Source organism: Phascolarctos cinereus, unplaced genomic scaffold, assembly GCF_003287225.1.
Source record: "Phascolarctos cinereus isolate Bilbo 61053 unplaced genomic scaffold, phaCin_HiC Scaffold_2;HRSCAF=192, whole genome shotgun sequence".
Classification (NCBI taxonomy): domain Eukaryota; kingdom Metazoa; phylum Chordata; class Mammalia; order Diprotodontia; family Phascolarctidae; genus Phascolarctos; species Phascolarctos cinereus.
In genome coordinates, this window is record NW_027555625.1 from 39898109 (window position 1) to 39914211 (window position 16103).

Sequence of the window (16103 nt, forward strand, 5' to 3'; positions counted from 1 at the left end):
TCCTCAAGAACTCCTAAACAGGACAGACTAAAGCCAGGAAGAATTGAACTCTGCTATCCCACTCTCCTGCTTGCTACCCTCTCTGTCTTCACTTGCTTACTGGGTAATTCTCTGGCGTTCTCTATTGGAGTAGGTACTACGAGACTGGGAGCATCCGGCCTGGAGTGATTGGGGGCTCGAAGCCAAAGGTGGCCACCCCTAAGGTGGTGGAGAAGATTGGGGATTACAAGCGACAAAATCCAACCATGTTCGCCTGGGAGATTCGGGACAGGCTCCTGGCTGAAGGGGTCTGTGACAATGACACTGTCCCCAGCGTCAGCTCAATCAACAGGTAGGAGAGGAGAAAGGCACAGAGCCCTGCCAGTGGGAGTCACCAACGAATCAGTTCTGATGAGGGAAGGGAGGATTTAGGGCAGGGATTGGATGGTGGCCCCAGCATATCATTTCCATACATAACAGACTAGAATAGAGTTTTAGGCTCCCGAAATGGCTTTGGTCCCTTGGGGAAGTTGGTTGGGGGAGGAAATGGTGGGCAGCTAGAAGGTGCCACAGACCTCAGGCATAGAGAGAAAAGGCCATTGTTCTACTGCCTGTACAGGGGCTGTGTGAATGGCTGAGATAAGGATGAGGCTCTCCTCTTTCCCCTCCAGCTCAGAGAATCCCTAGCTTTCTGCAAAGCTCAGTTCAGGTGCCGCTTTCCCACTAGTCCTTTCTTAAACTATCCATTTGTGATCATACCCTCTGCTACCTTCAAGTACTTGGAATTTGCTCTTTATATAAACTAAGCTGTGGGCATGTTGTCTCTCCCCAGTAGAATACGAACTTAAGGACGGGGAGGCTTTGATTTTTGACTTGGATCTCTAGCGCCCAACACAGAGCTAGGCACAAAGCAAGTAACTCAATAAATGCTTGTTAAATTTATTTCAATTAAGAGAAGTTCTTTTTCCTTCTGTTTCCTTTACATTTTGATTTTTGGGGGTATCCTGGCTGAAGGTTGCCCTCCTCTTCTCAGAGGAAACCTATCTTCAATCTCCTTTCTTTACAAACTGTATACTAGTTTTCTCAGTAATAATAAAGATAATAATTATAGTCGCTAACATTTATATAATATTTATTCTGTGCTAGTCATCTTACAATTATTGTCTCAACACTATGAGGTAGGTGCTATTATTATTCTCATTTGACAGATGAGGAAACTGAGGCAAAGAGAGATTAAGTAACTTGCCCAGGGGTCACACACTAGTAAGTGTCTGAGGTCAGATTTGAATTCAGGTTTTCTTGACTCCATTCCCCATGCTCTACCCAATGTACTACCTAGTTGCCTCAACAAAGGGTTTTTATATGGGTGGTCCCTTGAATTAGCTGGCTAAGCAGCTGGATTTTAGCTAGGTGTCTCATAGGACTTGCCACCCTAGTCAGCTCCCTGATTATCTAGATATGGCAGGCAGGTCCCCTTCTCCTTGATGCTGTTGTCTAATGTTGCTGGTTTCCAAGACACAATGAGCTTATAGGCTCATAGATTCAGGTTTTAGAGGTCATAGATTTCAACCCTCTCATTTTACAGATGAGGAAACAGAGGCAAAAAAAAAAAGATAAGTGGCTTTTTTTTGAGGCAGAACTAGATTTGAATCAAGGTCCTTCCAAGATGGTGCCTACCCCTTAGAGTTCTGGGAAAGTAGAGCATTCCATCTCTGGGGTATAGAAAGAGCTCACTCTCTCTCCCATGAGACAACTCTGGACTCCAAAGAGCCTTGTCTTACCTGAAAGCTGGGGCTATGGCAGCTTTGGACTTCCCAGTGTCCCCAACATCCTCCCATTTCTCTTCCCAATAGAATTATTCGGACCAAAGTGCAGCAGCCATTCAACCTCCCCATGGATAGCTGTGTAGCTTCCAAGTCTCTGAGTCCAGGACACACCCTGAGTAAGTACCAGTAACCCCAACTCCAGACCCACGGATGCACACCATCAGTCATCAGTGTTATCGTGACTCAACATTGGCTTTGTGATTTGAGGTTTTCCTAGTAACCTTTCCTCACAGCTCTTAGAGGTGGGTCCTACAAGGGTTCTTGTCCCCATTTTATAGATGGGGAAGCTGTGGCTCTAAGCATTTAAGTGACTTGCCCAGGGTCACACAGCTAATAAGTGTTTGAGATAGGATTAGAACCCATATTTCCTGACTCTATGCCTAGCAGGCTGCTCTATGTTTTCTACCTCTCACTTATACAATCTCTTACACACATGTACTCTCTTGTATTCCCATATCCTCACACATATATGCATTCCCATGAACACACGCATACACATTTGACCATGCCCTGATATATTCACACATTAGGCATGAGATGTCCCTAGCCCTGCTGGATTCTGAAGAGTGGCCAGAAAAGGGACAAGCTAAAAATCAGAGACAGTTTCAGAGCTTGCAGAAAACTTCATAGCTCATTCAGTCCGCACTCCCTCCCCTACCTTGCCTTTTTACAATTGAGGAGACTGAAGCTCAGAGAAGAGAGTGACTTGAATAAGATCACATGGTGAGTTAATGGCAGAACTGTGATAAAATCCGGTGTCTTGATTTCTCTCTTTCCAGAATGGGCAGGACTGAGAGCTGAGAGAAGTTTTCATTTTTTTTTTTGATGTGTGGGGGTGGGGTGGGGGCAGTATGGACCATTACTTTTTTGGTTTAGGAACTCAGTGAGGTAAGGAAACACCTTCTAGAAATGCAGATTGCCACATGCTCTACCCTTTATAGCATCAAGGGCTTCCTGGGAGCACTCAGAGATGAAATGACTTACCTAGGGTCACACAGCCCTATGTGGGGATCTGAACCCAGGTCTTCTTGACTCAGAGGCTGGCTCTCTGTGGATTTTGCCGTCACACTGCCTCCTTCTAGCCCTCTGTTCTTTGGACCGAAGAGTCTTGCTCTTCCCTGCCTGGGGGACTGGAGAATCACTTTGACACCCGTCCTGTCTCCTGTCTTGTTTCCCCTCCAGTCCCCAGTTCAGCTGTGACACCCCCAGAGTCTCCACAGTCAGATTCACTAGGTTCAACCTACTCCATCAATGGACTCTTGGGGATTGCTCAGCCTGGCAATGACAGCAAGAGGAAAATGGATGACAGTGAGTAGGGGAGGGATTGGGGAGTGGAAGCCCCTGGGGGAAGGTGAAGAGTAGCTGGCCACAGCCATCACTTGGGAAAGTGGAGTCCACACTTCCCACCTGAGGTCTTAAAGACCACAATGACTAACCTGATGGTTCCAGTTTCCCCAGTCCTCGGAAGAGAGGAGCAGATTCATTCCATCTGTGCTTAAAGAGGGCAGATACTGTCCCCAAGGGCCCTGACATCTCTGATAGATCAGAACAGGCCTGTGTGTTGGGAAGATGCTGGAAGAACACCTGCCCTGGAATGGGATTCGTAGACTCCGAAAATGTCAAAGCTGACAGGGCCCTTTGTAGTCACCTAATGTAATCTGATCATTGAACAGAGATGGAAACTGAGGCCCAGAGAGGGGAAATCACTTCACCAAGATCACACAGCATTAGGGACAGAACTAGTTCCTGGGATGTCTTTAATGCCCAATCTTTAACGCTCTGCTTCTTAGACTATATGTTAAGTATCTTCTAAGGATGCTCATTCAAACCCAATGAGTATGGCATTCTAAGGGGGTCTAGGCAGGCCAAGGTTGGTAGGTGTCACACATTAGGGGGAGTCCCTGGGACAATGCACGGGACCCCCCCCTCCGCTAGAGAGGCCCCTAGGGAAGAGGAAGCCATGAGGTGCCTGGGGCCTTCTCTGAGGCCATCCTCCATGCTGGGTTCCCAGGTGACCAGGACAGTTGCCGGCTGAGCATTGACTCTCAGAGCAGTGGGAGCGGGCCGAGGAAGCACCTGAGGACCGATACGTTCAGCCAGCATCACCTGGAGTCACTGGACTGTCCCTTTGAGAGGCAGCACTACACGGAGGCTTACCCATCTCCCAGCCACACCAAAGGCGAGCAGGTGAGTTCCTGGGCCCCCTGGGAGGGGAGCACCATGAGACCTGGAGGCCTGTTTCCAAAACTTCTTATGAGTCCACAAGAAACAAACAAAGCATTTTGTCCAGATCTAGATCTCTCTCTGTCTCTGTCTGTCTTCTCCTCTCTGTCTCTCTTTCTCTCTGTCTTTATCTTTCTCTCTTCTCCTGTCACTCTGTCTCTGTCTCTCTTCTTCTTCTTCTTCTCTTCTTCTTCTTCTTCTTCTTCTTCTTCTTCTTCTTCTTCTTCTTCTTCTTCTTCTTCTTCTTCTTCTTCTTCCTCTTGTCTCTGTCTCTCCCTCTCTCTCTCTTCTCCTATCTCCCTTTCTCTCTCCCTCTCTCTGTCTCTGTCTTTCTGTCTCTATCTCTCTCTGTCTCTCTGTCTTTCCGTCTCTATCTCTGTCTCTCTGTCTGTCTCTGTCACACACACACACAAATGCCCCAGGTAACAATAATAAAAACGAAACCTTGTTTTATAGTTTTTAGAACCCTTTGACAAACATTACTGAGAGCTCAGTAATGTTAATACATGTCTCCAAATATCTGCTTTTAAGGTTCCCAGAGTGTCTTATGTAGGAGCACAGATTTAGACCAAGGATGGTCCTTAATGCTCATCGAATCTGACCATTTTACAGATAAGGGGAGACATTGTTACATAGGTAGAGATGAATTAAACCCACCAGGGATTTTCCCACTGTGTCTTTGAGTCAGTTAGGTATTATTCACCCTCTTTTACATATGAGGAAGCTTAAGTGCAAGTAAATAAAATGACTTGTTAAACTCATAACCCATACAAAGGACTAGGGAAAGGAGACTTGTGTACATGTTTTCTGATTCCCAACCAGGACATATCACCCCTCTCTTGCTACTCATAACAAACCTTTGAGCATCATGGGATCATGAAGCTGGAGAAGCTCTCTGGTCCAGCCCCTCTGAGGTATTCTCCATTTTACACATGAAGGAACTGAGGCATCCTGGTGCAGTGGGAATTGAGCTGGGTTTGGAGTCAGAGGGCTTGGGTTTGAATCCTGCCATTTGCTCCCTGTGTGACCTTGGGGAAGTCCCTTTGCCTCTCTGGCACTCAGTTTCCTCATCTATAAAATGAGGATTTGTGGACAAGATGGCCTTTAAGTTCCCTTCAAGCTCCTCACACAGCTAGTTAAATGTTCAAGATATGATTTGAACCCAGATCTTCTTGACTCCAGGTCCAACCCTCCTTCATTATGCCAGGCCGCCTATCAGTAGGACAAGTATCTTTTTCTTTTACAAATAAGGAAACTGAGGCCCAAAGAGTTTTGGTGATTTGCTAGGGATGCACAGGTAACTAGTAACAATGCTAGTGTTAGAGAGTCAGCTTGTGCAGGCTCTCAGAAAGTTGATTGTGAAATTTTCAGTGTGAGCCTTTATACCTCTGAAATGGGCAAACATTACACATCAGCATTCGTTTTATTGTTTTGTTGATTGTTTAAACTTGAAAAAGTAAAGAAGAAAAAGTTGATAATGAAGATTAAATTTAAAAACATGCTGTGCATGCGTTTTAGGGGGAGGGAGGGGAGAGCTGGTTGTTAAATATTTACCAGCACCCCCCCTGAAGTTTCTGCTCCCAGTCTAATACGCTTTTTGTTTGGCTGATAATTGGCACATCACTCAGTTACTGTCAAAAGACTTCCCTCTTCCAACCCCCTAAACCCCATACCTTTCAGTCCATGTTTTATTTCTCTGCATCCCTTCCAGACAAGGTCCTCTTTAGCCTGGCCCAGCCTGCCCAAGCCACTGAGGACAGATAAGATGACAGGTCTAGAGAAATGGGCAGCTAGGTGGCGCCATGGTGCACAGAACACCAGGCCCGGAGTCAGGAAGACCTGCGTTCAAATGTAGCCTCAGACACTTCCTAGCTGTGTGACCCTGGGCAAGTCACTTAACCCCGTTTGCCTCAGTTTCCTCATCTGTAAAATGAATTGGAGAAGGAAATAGCAAACCACTGTAGTATCTCTTCCAAGAAAACCCCAAATGAGGTCATGAAGAGGCAAACATGACTGAAATGACTGAACAATAATAACAAACTAGAGAAATGAAGGCTGAAACCTAGAGTTTCCAAATAATAATGCTAGGGCAGACAAAATGAGTTATAGGGATGACTGGGGATCTTGGGGAGGTACATTGTTGAGACATCAAGGAAAGACATTTTACCATACTAAGAAAACCTCAGCCCCAGCCCCCCCCAACCCCCGCCAAGCCACCTGCTTCCCTCTCCTCCATCCTTCAACCAGAAGCTTGTTGACTTTTCCTATACTTACTCCTCTTGCTGCCCCCTGGGTCACCCAGCCTGATTCTGCTTTCCATATTTCACTTGGCCCCCCTGAAAGTGAGATTGGGAAAGTTCCCAAGCTCAGTGTTCCAGCTTGAGCTCCCTCCACTTGGCATTCTTTGGAGAGAATGGCTGTTGGGTGTCTCTCCTTCTGCAGCCAGCTTGACTGAGTCTACAGTAGGGATACCAGTAACCAAGTGAATTGTAGCCAATGGCTTTCTGGGGAGCTGGGTCCAAGCCAACACCTGCAGCTGGGGAGGGATTATGCATCAGCGATTTTTACCAGCAGCAGATGCTGCAAAGAGGGGGCCAATGGAGAACAGGTTATCAGCAAGTCTAAGAAGAGGCCCTGGATGTTCATCAGCGAGTCAGCAGAGAAGGTGTCATTGACTCCATGGAGAGAAGTGAGGTCTGCACCAAGAGTCTGGAGAGAGAGAGAGAGAGAGAGAGAGAGAGAGAGAGAGAGAGAGAGAGAGAGAGAGAGAGAGAGAGAGAGGGAGGAGGAGAAAGAGAGAGAGAGGAGAGAGAGAGAGGGAGGGAGGGAGAAAGAGAGAGAGAGAGAGAGCCCGATCCATGTGACTGAGCCAGCCTGCAGGAGAACAATGGACCACACAGCAGCCAGCCTGCTGAGAGCCAATGAAACCCGGCCATGACTCTGGGGAAGGCTTCTGTGGAAGCAACATTTCCTGAAGACCGGCTCCATTTTTCAGCAGTGCCCCCCCCCCTCCTTCCAGGACAACTTGCTTAGTCAGGTCTAGGAGATGGGGGAAGTTAATGGAGACAAGTGGAGACAGAAGCCTGGCATTGGACTGATATGCACACATCCATCATGGCCCATGTGGAGATGAGAAACCTTGCTGGGCTCTGAGTCCTTCTGTAAGCCTGGGGCCCTCCTGCCATATATCTCTTACTCTTCCATTGCCGATATAATCTCTTTGTCTGATGAGCAACCAATCTCTCCCCCCCGCCTCTCACCTTGGCCTTTGCCAGACAGAAGAAAAGGCCCTGAATGTAAACTTCTCTGCCCAGAGCTAAGGAGCACATCCTCTCATGAGCTCACTCATTCTCAGAGCTAACTAAGAATCTTAACATATTCTTTCACACTCTCAATCACTCACTCACTTGGGGTAAGAGGGCAAAGCTATTCTTTCTCTAGAAATGACAAGCAGGCACTATGGTACAGTGGGAAGAACATCAGCTTTGGAGTCAGAGGGCCTGAGTTCAAAACCCATCTCTGCTGCTTACTACCTGGACAGCCTTGGGCAAGTCACTTAAATTCCTTGGGCCTCAGTTTCCCTCTCTGTAAAAGGAAAGGGTCAGACCAGATGACCTCTGAGGTCCCTTCTGACCCTAGACCTATGATGTGAAGGTGTATGGGTACATATGTGTACTTTACATACACTTGGATTTATTAGACAACATTAACATGGCATAACCAAATGTGTATTATTGCTTGAGAAAGGAAAACACCCCAGGGAAGCCACATGGCCAGTCACCCAAGATGCAGAGTGGATGGTCGGCACCAGAGCAAACTATCCTCTTGGGCCCCAGGATGTTAATTCCCCTGGGCTCCTGTCAAGTCCCCTAACAGTTTGCCAATGTAGGAGGCCCGTGATAACAGAGGCCTCATGAAGTTTCGGTTCTGGCTATTAAGTCTCAGCATAGTCAGAAGAGCCTCTGACAAGTAAAGACGTGCAGAAAGAGTCGTTGGTAATGATTCCTGACACCAGGAATGAAGAGAGCTATGTGAACGCAATTCCAAAATATTCCCTTGATTCAGTTTAAAAAAAAAAGCCATCATTCATATGTTTGGACTGCATAATAGGTATTTGATTGATTTTTTTGAGTACTTAAAAAAAAAAGATGAATTAGGCATTTAAAATTATTGCAAGGGGAAGCTAGGTGGAACAGCGGATAGAATGCTGGTCCTGGAGTCAGGAAAACTTATCTTCTTGAGTTCAAATCCAGTCTCAGACACTTACTTAGCTGTATGACCCTGGGCAAGTCACTTCACCCAGTTTGCCTCAGTTTCCTCATCTGTAAATGAGCTGGAGAAAGAATTGCAAATTACTTCAGTATCTCTACCAAGAAAAACCCAAATGGGGTCACAAAGTGTTGGACGTGACTGAAACAATAAAACAACAACAAGAAGAAATTCTTGCAAGATTGCAAGGGTGTAGCAAAAGTCTTCATGCTATTTAAAGCTCACTTTTAAGCTAAAAAAAACTCTTAAAATTGCACTAAGACTTTTGGGACACCTTATATCTTGTACTATATTGATTGAATATTGATGATTGGGGGAGGTAGGGAGTAGAGGTGGCCACAAGGTGTGCTTAAACAACAACAACAACAACAACAACCCAATGATCTAGAAACGAGGTATTTTGTTCCGTTTCCCTGCTCTGGGTTCTAAGAGCTCTAGTCCAGTCCGATCGTAAGCTATAGGTCCTTTCCTGCCAATCTTCCCTTCCTTGAAGACCATTTAGTCAATACCTGCTTCACTGCCCTTAATGGTTCTCTTGTGTCCTGGAGGACATAATATGGCTTCTGGAAGCGCCCAAGACACGACTGGAAAACAACATGGTTCCTTGGAGCCATGACATCAGTGAAAATAATTAGAAGTAATCACAGTCGGAGGGTTTGCTTGTGTTTGAGTTGATGGGGAGCAGTATGCCTGTATGAGGCTCGTGTTGTGTCTGGCTCTGTGGGCGCCATCTCTGGTCAATGTGCGGAGGGGGAGGTCTCTAGGTAGAGTCTTCATCTAGACCTCTAGAGGACCACCAGGGCAGTTGAGTGAGTTAGGGTGGTAGGATTCTATTACTGCAGGGACCTTGGAGGTTATCTTGTCCAACCCTCTTATTTTATGGGTGAAGGAACTGAGGTCCTCTGAACTCAGCCCCTCCAACTCCAGAATCAAGGCTGTTTCTCCACGTCCCCTTGGAGAAGACAAAAAAAAGTCAAAAGGAGGGACTTTTAGAAAGCCCCCCAATTTGAAGAGTTTGGGGGTGCACAGTCTCTGGATGGTATGTATATGTATGCATCAAGCTTTTGACTGAGATAAATCCCAAGAGATATTAGTGCTAAAGTCTGCAGAGGAACGTATGAAGACTGGTAAGAATTAAAATCAAGATATTAATGATGTCTGATAAACCCTTTGTGAATCTCAAGAATTTCTTGTTAAAATTAGCCCTAAATATCTAAGGAAGATTAGGAGTAACAATTAATCTTTACTTGCTTCTAGAGAAAAGCCCTGTATGTACACAATGTGGCTCGTGGCCCACTTCTGCAGGAGACCTTTCTGGCCATCCCCACTCCTGCCCTCACCCCTTAGTATTTTTCTTGTTTGAATAATTATCTTCCATCTGCTCTGTATATGTCTTGGGAGCACACAATTATTTACTTGTCCTCCCCTTATCAGAATGGGAGATCCTTGAGAGCAGGGACTTTCTTTTTTCTTTTCTCCTCTTTCTTTTTTCTTTTCTTTTTTCTCTTTCTTCCTTTCTTCCTCTCTCTCTCTCTCTCTCTCTCTCTCTCTCTCTCTCTCTCTCTCTCTCTCTCTCTCTCTCTCTCTCTCTCTCTCTCTCTCTCTCTCTCTCTCTCTCTCTCTCTCTCTCTCTCTCTCTCTCTCTCTCTCTCTCTCTCTCTCTCCCCTACTGCTTAGCACAGTGCCTGGAACATAGACCGTGCTTGCTAAATGCTCTTTGACTGACTGATTGCTCAGTGCAGTAGCCTTGCTATACAGCATCCATCTCTTCGCCAGTGATTGAATCTTAAGAATGAATTCCTCAGGGATCAGTTTCTAAGTTACTGTGGCAATTGCACTTGATTCCCTCTCAGTCCCTGCCAACACTATAATCCTTTGACTTATTCTGTGAATCCCGCAATGAGTCACATGCCCCAGAAAACTTTGTCTCTTTCTCTGTGTCCAAACAGGAAGGCTGAGGGCCAGGGAGGGCAAAGTACATCATAGGATCATAGACTTGGAGCCAAAAGGGACCTGAGAGGCCATTGAGTCCAATTATCTCATTTTGCAGATGAGGAAACTGAGGCACAAAGAGATTAAGTGACTTGCACAGGGTGGCATTGGGCATGGGCTGGAGGCAGCCTGTACAAAAGTGGGATATGGCCCTCTGTTGATAAGTCTAGGAGCCTCAGGATGACTTCTAGACCTCATCCTGCTGAACTGGTTCTGACAACTTTGGGGCTCTCTACGTACTGACTTTTCTTTGCTCCCCAGGGTCTCTATCCTCTGCCCCTGCTCAATAGTGCCATGGATGATGGGAAGGCCACGCTGACCCCTTCCAACACACCGCTTGGCCGCAACCTCTCAGCTCACCAGACATACCCTGTGGTGGCAGGTATGAGGGGCTGGGATTGTGCTGGGGTGTGGCTGAGGGAGAAAGAGGGTTTAGCTAGAAGAAGGATCCATGAGGGCTCCCAGGGCCACACAAGAAGAGGTGGACTGTACAGATAGAAATCTGCCCAGGGGTAGCCACAGCTCAGCCAGAGGGGTGAGGCCAACCACACTCGTGTCCTGGCTCCTCCTTCTCCCAACTCAGGGAAGGATAAGGGTCACCCTGTGGTCCTGAACCTGTAGGATTAGCACAGGGTTGAAGCAGACCCAGCTTTTGTCTTGTGCCCTTCCATGGTAGCCATCTCATTGACCCCCAGGAGGACCCAGAGCAGGAGGCCTGGGGATATGGCCTTGTCTTTCCTGGTGATGCTGAGGCCCCCTTCCTCCAAGGGGAGGAGCCCCCAGCCCCCTGAATCCATCCTGTCCCCTTTGCATCTCATGTTCTGATTTTGTGCATGCCTTCTCATCCCACCCTCTCTCATTGTTTGTCTCCCTCCCTCCGGCAGATCCTCATTCACCCTTCGCCATAAAGCAGGAAACCCCCGATGGGTCCAGTTCTAGCTCCACCCCTTCCTCTTTATCTAGCTCGGCCTTTTTGGACCTGCAGCAAGTCGGCTCAGGGGGCCCCGCTGGTGCCTCGGTCCCATCCTTCAATGCTTTTCCCCATGCTGCCTCCGTGTATGGGCAGTTCACGGGCCAGGCCCTCCTTGCAGGTATGGACAGGGAGGTCCTGGGGGGCCCATGCAGGGCATCATGGGAGGGGCCACAGGGTTATCAATCAACCACCATCCCCCTGTGGGGGCCCACTCCCTTGTCTTGTTTCTTCTTTCCTCCTTTCCACCATGCGGAATGATTCTGTCTCTCACTTATCTCTCTATCATCTCTCTCTTCTCTCTATGTCTCTCTCTGTGTCTGTCTCTCTCTGTCTCTCTGCTTCTCTCTGCACCCCTGCCCCACCTCCACGGCTCCTGTCAAGTCAGGTTAGGTGTGGCATGGAGGCAAGGAAGCACTGTGAAAGGCTTAGGGAAGAAAGAGGCATCTGGCGGGCCTGGTTTCAGAGTCTGGAAGTCCAACTAACCCTCTCCCCAAAGTCTGCAGGGGCTAGTGGCGGGCAGGGACTAGGAGATCTAGGGGCTGAGTGGTGCTCACTTCTGGTTTGGGTGTAATGATGTTCACTAGAACATCTTCAGGCATGGAAACTGGAGGCAGGGACCTTGCCCAGATGTCTTTCTTTTTTCCCCAATTTAATGTAAACTTATTATGTGTTGGGCAGTGTTAGACACTGGGGAAAGGGAAGAGACCAAGTTTTTATTAAGCACTCTCTATGTGCCAGGCACTGTGCTAAGTGCTTTACAATTGCTGATCCTCATAAGAAACCTGTCAGGTAGGAGATTATCATCCCCATTTTACAGTTGAAAAAACTGAGGCAGACTGAGTCTGCTCCAGATCCAGTGCTCTATGTACTACACTACCTAGCTTCCTTTGAGTATGTGAAGGTAAAATGAAACAATGCCTGTCCTCAAGGAGGTAACAGTCAATGGGTGGGGGCAGAGAAGGATGAAGACAACAGTAATACTTGTTGCTCAGTCATATTTTTTAGTCACGTCTGACCCTTCGGGACCCCATTTGGAATTTTTTGTCGAAGACACTGGAGCAGTTTGTCATTTTATTCTCTAGCTCATTTTACAGATGAGGAAACTGAGGCAAACAGGGTTAAGTGACTTGCCCAGGGTCACACAGCTAGTAAATGTCTGGGGCCAGATTTGAACTTGGGAAGATGAGTCTTCCTGACTCCAGGCCCCATGTGTCCCCTAGCTGCTAGGTGTCCTTGTAAGTAAATGTAAATTATGTAAAAGTAATTTCAGGGGAGTGGGAGTACAGTTCTAATATGAAAGACAATTCATTAACAGTAGAAAAGAGGGCACACAGATAGTGTAGGGCATGGTGCTGGCCCAGATTTCTAGCCATCACATGGAGGGCTGGCCCCATTTAGGTTTCCACGGGAGAGGAATCGTTGCAGACAACCCAGCAGCATAAACAGCTGCGTAAGCTCACAGTGGTTGACACTGTAAATCATGATTTTCCAAACAGTCTCAGGATGAACATCTGTCCCCGGTGCCTTTCTTGTTTATTGCCTGCTTGGCGACTGGCAATGTCTTTCTCTTCCCGATGCCATGTTAAATGCAAGAAAGCTTTTTGGAAAAGATGTGGGAGAAACCTGGTTGAGTGTGAAATGGGACAGCAGAAGTAAAGAGGGACATTGAAAAAGTGGATGAAGTTAGTAGAGAAAGCCTAGATCAGATGAGGAAGAGGATCTGAGAGAAAAGCACAACTCTGGAAGCTGGGATGGAGTGGACTAGGTGGAATGGGGAATGAAATATCCTTCTGATAAGGAGCATGATGTGGTCCAATGGGCAGATGATTCTGTTTGCATTTAGGATGGGGTAGACCAGTACAGCATTGTCCTAGCCCAAGTGAGGAGTGACAATAAGTTAAGAATTGTAAGGCAGGAAAGAGGTTTCCTTCAAATACTGACAGTCAGTGGAGGAAGAAGATTCTAGGATTATCTTCTCAGTTGTGACTGTTGTGCCCTCTAAGGAGGGTAGAGCTTGGGATGTGCTGTGAAGGCTACATACATATATACACATACAAACATATATGTATTTGTGATGAGAGATGTGGGAGGATATAAGGGCCTTTAGCTGAGAAAACAAAGCAAATTAGTTTTAATATGTATGGTGTATAGTGTAATATGTATAGCACTATGTATAGTGTAGAACTCGACCTCAAAGTTCCCGAGTTCAAATCCTGACTCTTTCACTTATTGCCTATGTGACCTTGGGCAAGTCACCTTCTCTGGGCCTTAGTTTCCATATTTGTAAAATGAGAGGGTTAGGCTAGATGGTTGCCAAGGTAGCTTCCGGCTCTAAATCTATGATCTGAAGATTCTATATGAGATTGGTAAGGGAGGGAGGGAGGATCAAAAACCGTTTTGCTGTTACATGATAAGAAGGATTAGGGAACAAATCATCTTTTTCTGTATTCCCAAAGTCAGGATTCCTGTCTTTACTGAGGGGGCCCCAGCCTCAGGGAAATATACAGAAGTGTCAGTAGAAAATGGGATTCTATGTCAGCCTCTAAACTGAGCTTCCAGATTAGATAACCTAGAAAAAGAACATTCGAGTAGAATGCAAACTCTGTGAGAGTAGGTTTTGGTCTCCAACACTCTAGCACATAGCACAGCGCCTGGCCTTCAGGGAGCCCTTAAATACTTAGCAAATCTCTCCACTGTATACCAAATATTTAAATGTCGGTTAGCTGGCATTTATTAAGTGCTTACTATGTGCCAAGAATTGGTGATACAAATACAAGTAGAAAGACAGTACCTACCCTCAAGAAGCTTATGTTCCAATGGGTGAAGGCAATGCATAAAAGGAAGCTACAAGGTGGAGGTGGAGGAAGACAGGAGTACCAGATGTGAGCATGGCAGAGGGACTTCAGAGTGCAGCCTGGAGAAGAAGGAAGCCGTGGGTGGCTGGGGCCACCTCCTTAAATAGAGGTTCTCAGAGGAGCAATCCAAGCACAGGGAGAGATTGTGAAGGAAGGCTGCTTCTTCTGGGTGAATCCCAAGGTTGGAGTGAGGGGGGCTTCAGGATGTAGAGCGGAGGCATGGTAGAGTAAGTCTGCAGATAGATATTTAAACTTGGCAGAATGGAAGGTAAATAAATCCAGCCATTCTGACATTAAATTGTGCATGAGCTACACTCTTATAAGAAGGAAAATAAATATGGGGTAGATTTTTTAAAAAGTCTAAAAATATGAAACTCACTTAATACATGACCTCAAATTGAAAAACTAATCCAAAACATACCATGGAATAGTTACCCCTACAAAAACCTAGATAGAAGGAATAATAACTGATAAACAATATCTATCCTGGCTTCTCTACTTACTCAGCTGCCACTCTAGTGAAGGCCCTCATTTCCTCTCCCTTGGACTATTGCAACAGACTTATAATTTCTTTTCTTGCTTTCAGACTCTACCTCTTCCAATCCAACCTCCACATCGCTGCCAGGTTGTTATTCCCAAAGCACAGATCTGATCACATCAGTCTCCTGCTCAAAAAGCTTCGTAGGCTCCCTATTGCCCCAGGATAAAATAAGAATGCTTTTATTGGGCGTTTAAAAAAAACATTTCACAATCTGGCTTCGTCCAATCTCTAAAGACTAATTTACATTCATACATCTTCCTTAAGCGTGCTCTATTCCAGGCAAACTGGCTTGCTTGAGGCTCCCCATACACATCATTCCATCTCCTGCCTTCTTTACACAGGCTACCCCATGTTTGGGATGCTCTACGTCCTCAGGTTTGTCTCTAGCTTTCTTCAAAGCATAATCAGGGAGGTTTCCATTAATAACAAAAAAGAAGCAATAGCCTCTGTACTTGACAGGACTTTAATTTTTAAAAAATGTTATGTAGTTACTAGCCCAAGAAGCTTATCAGTTGCAAAGACTTGACCTATTAGATTGGAAGCTCTTTGAGGTCAGGGACTATCTTTTTCTTCTTTTTGTACCCCCAGTGCTTAGCATAGTGTCTGGCATATAGCGGGCACTTTGTCGTTTGGTCGTTTTCAGTTGCGTCTGACTCTTCGTGACCCCATTTGTGGTTTTCTTGGCAAAGATACTAGAATGGTTCACAATTTCCTTCCCAGCTCATTTTACATATGAGGAAAGTGAGGCAACAGGGTTAAGTGACTTGCCCAGGGTCACACAACAAGGAAGTGTCTGAGGCCAGATTTGAACTCAGGAAGATGAGTCTTCCTGACTCCAAGCCTAGCACTCTATCCACAGTGCCACCTAGCTGTCCCTATTAAGTAGGCACTTAATAAATGTATATTGATTGACCTGACTTGACTTGACTTGACTATAACGGAGAGTTGGACAAAAGATAACACAGAGATCACAAAATCAGCACATTAGCTAAGAGGGGGTAAGTTGACCCACTTACATGAAGCCCAGCCATATAGGCACCTATACTTGCCAATCACAGTACATTATCTTAAACCATGCCTGGTGGCCATTGCAGAAGCTCGTGAGCAAGTAGTGACTCAACCCTAGGACTAAAGGATAAAAAACAAATGCAGCAACAGCTTCCCTGGGGAAGTTAAAGGACCCAAGTAGGATCCCAGATACGGAGCTGGGAGGGACCTCAGAAGCTGCTGAGGCCAATCCCCACATTTTACAAAGGGAGAAATCAAAGGTTTGATTTGCTCAGGGTTATCCAGGTTGTAAGTACCATAGGAAGTATTTGAACCCAGGTGTCAGGCAGTTCAAAACCCTCTTTCAGAAGAGTTGGCATTTCTATCCCTCACATTCAAATCTGTTCCTCTAGAAACGGGGGCAGTTCCACAAAGAACTTGACTCTGGAGCTGGCCAT

At 46.3% G+C, this 16103-nt stretch overlaps 1 protein-coding gene across 5 annotated transcripts in view; it reads left to right on the top strand.

Annotated features, from left to right (window-relative positions):
* PAX8 (paired box 8) overlaps positions 1-16103 on the top strand; it is an 82143-nt gene that overhangs the window by 50712 nt on the left and 15328 nt on the right. For 3 of the 5 annotated variants that reach the window (XM_020963685.2, XM_020963683.2, XM_020963682.2), the window contains exons 4-9: positions 131-331; positions 1833-1921; positions 2988-3113; positions 3817-3992; positions 10551-10671; positions 11174-11380. In XM_020963685.2, coding sequence (XP_020819344.1) covers positions 131-331; positions 1833-1921; positions 2988-3113; positions 3817-3992; positions 10551-10671; positions 11174-11380 — 920 coding nt within the window. The remainder of the gene's footprint in view (positions 1-130; positions 332-1832; positions 1922-2987; positions 3114-3816; positions 3993-10550; positions 10672-11173; positions 11381-16103) is intronic. The other 2 variants (XM_020963686.2, XM_020963684.2) reach the window with 1 other exon arrangement.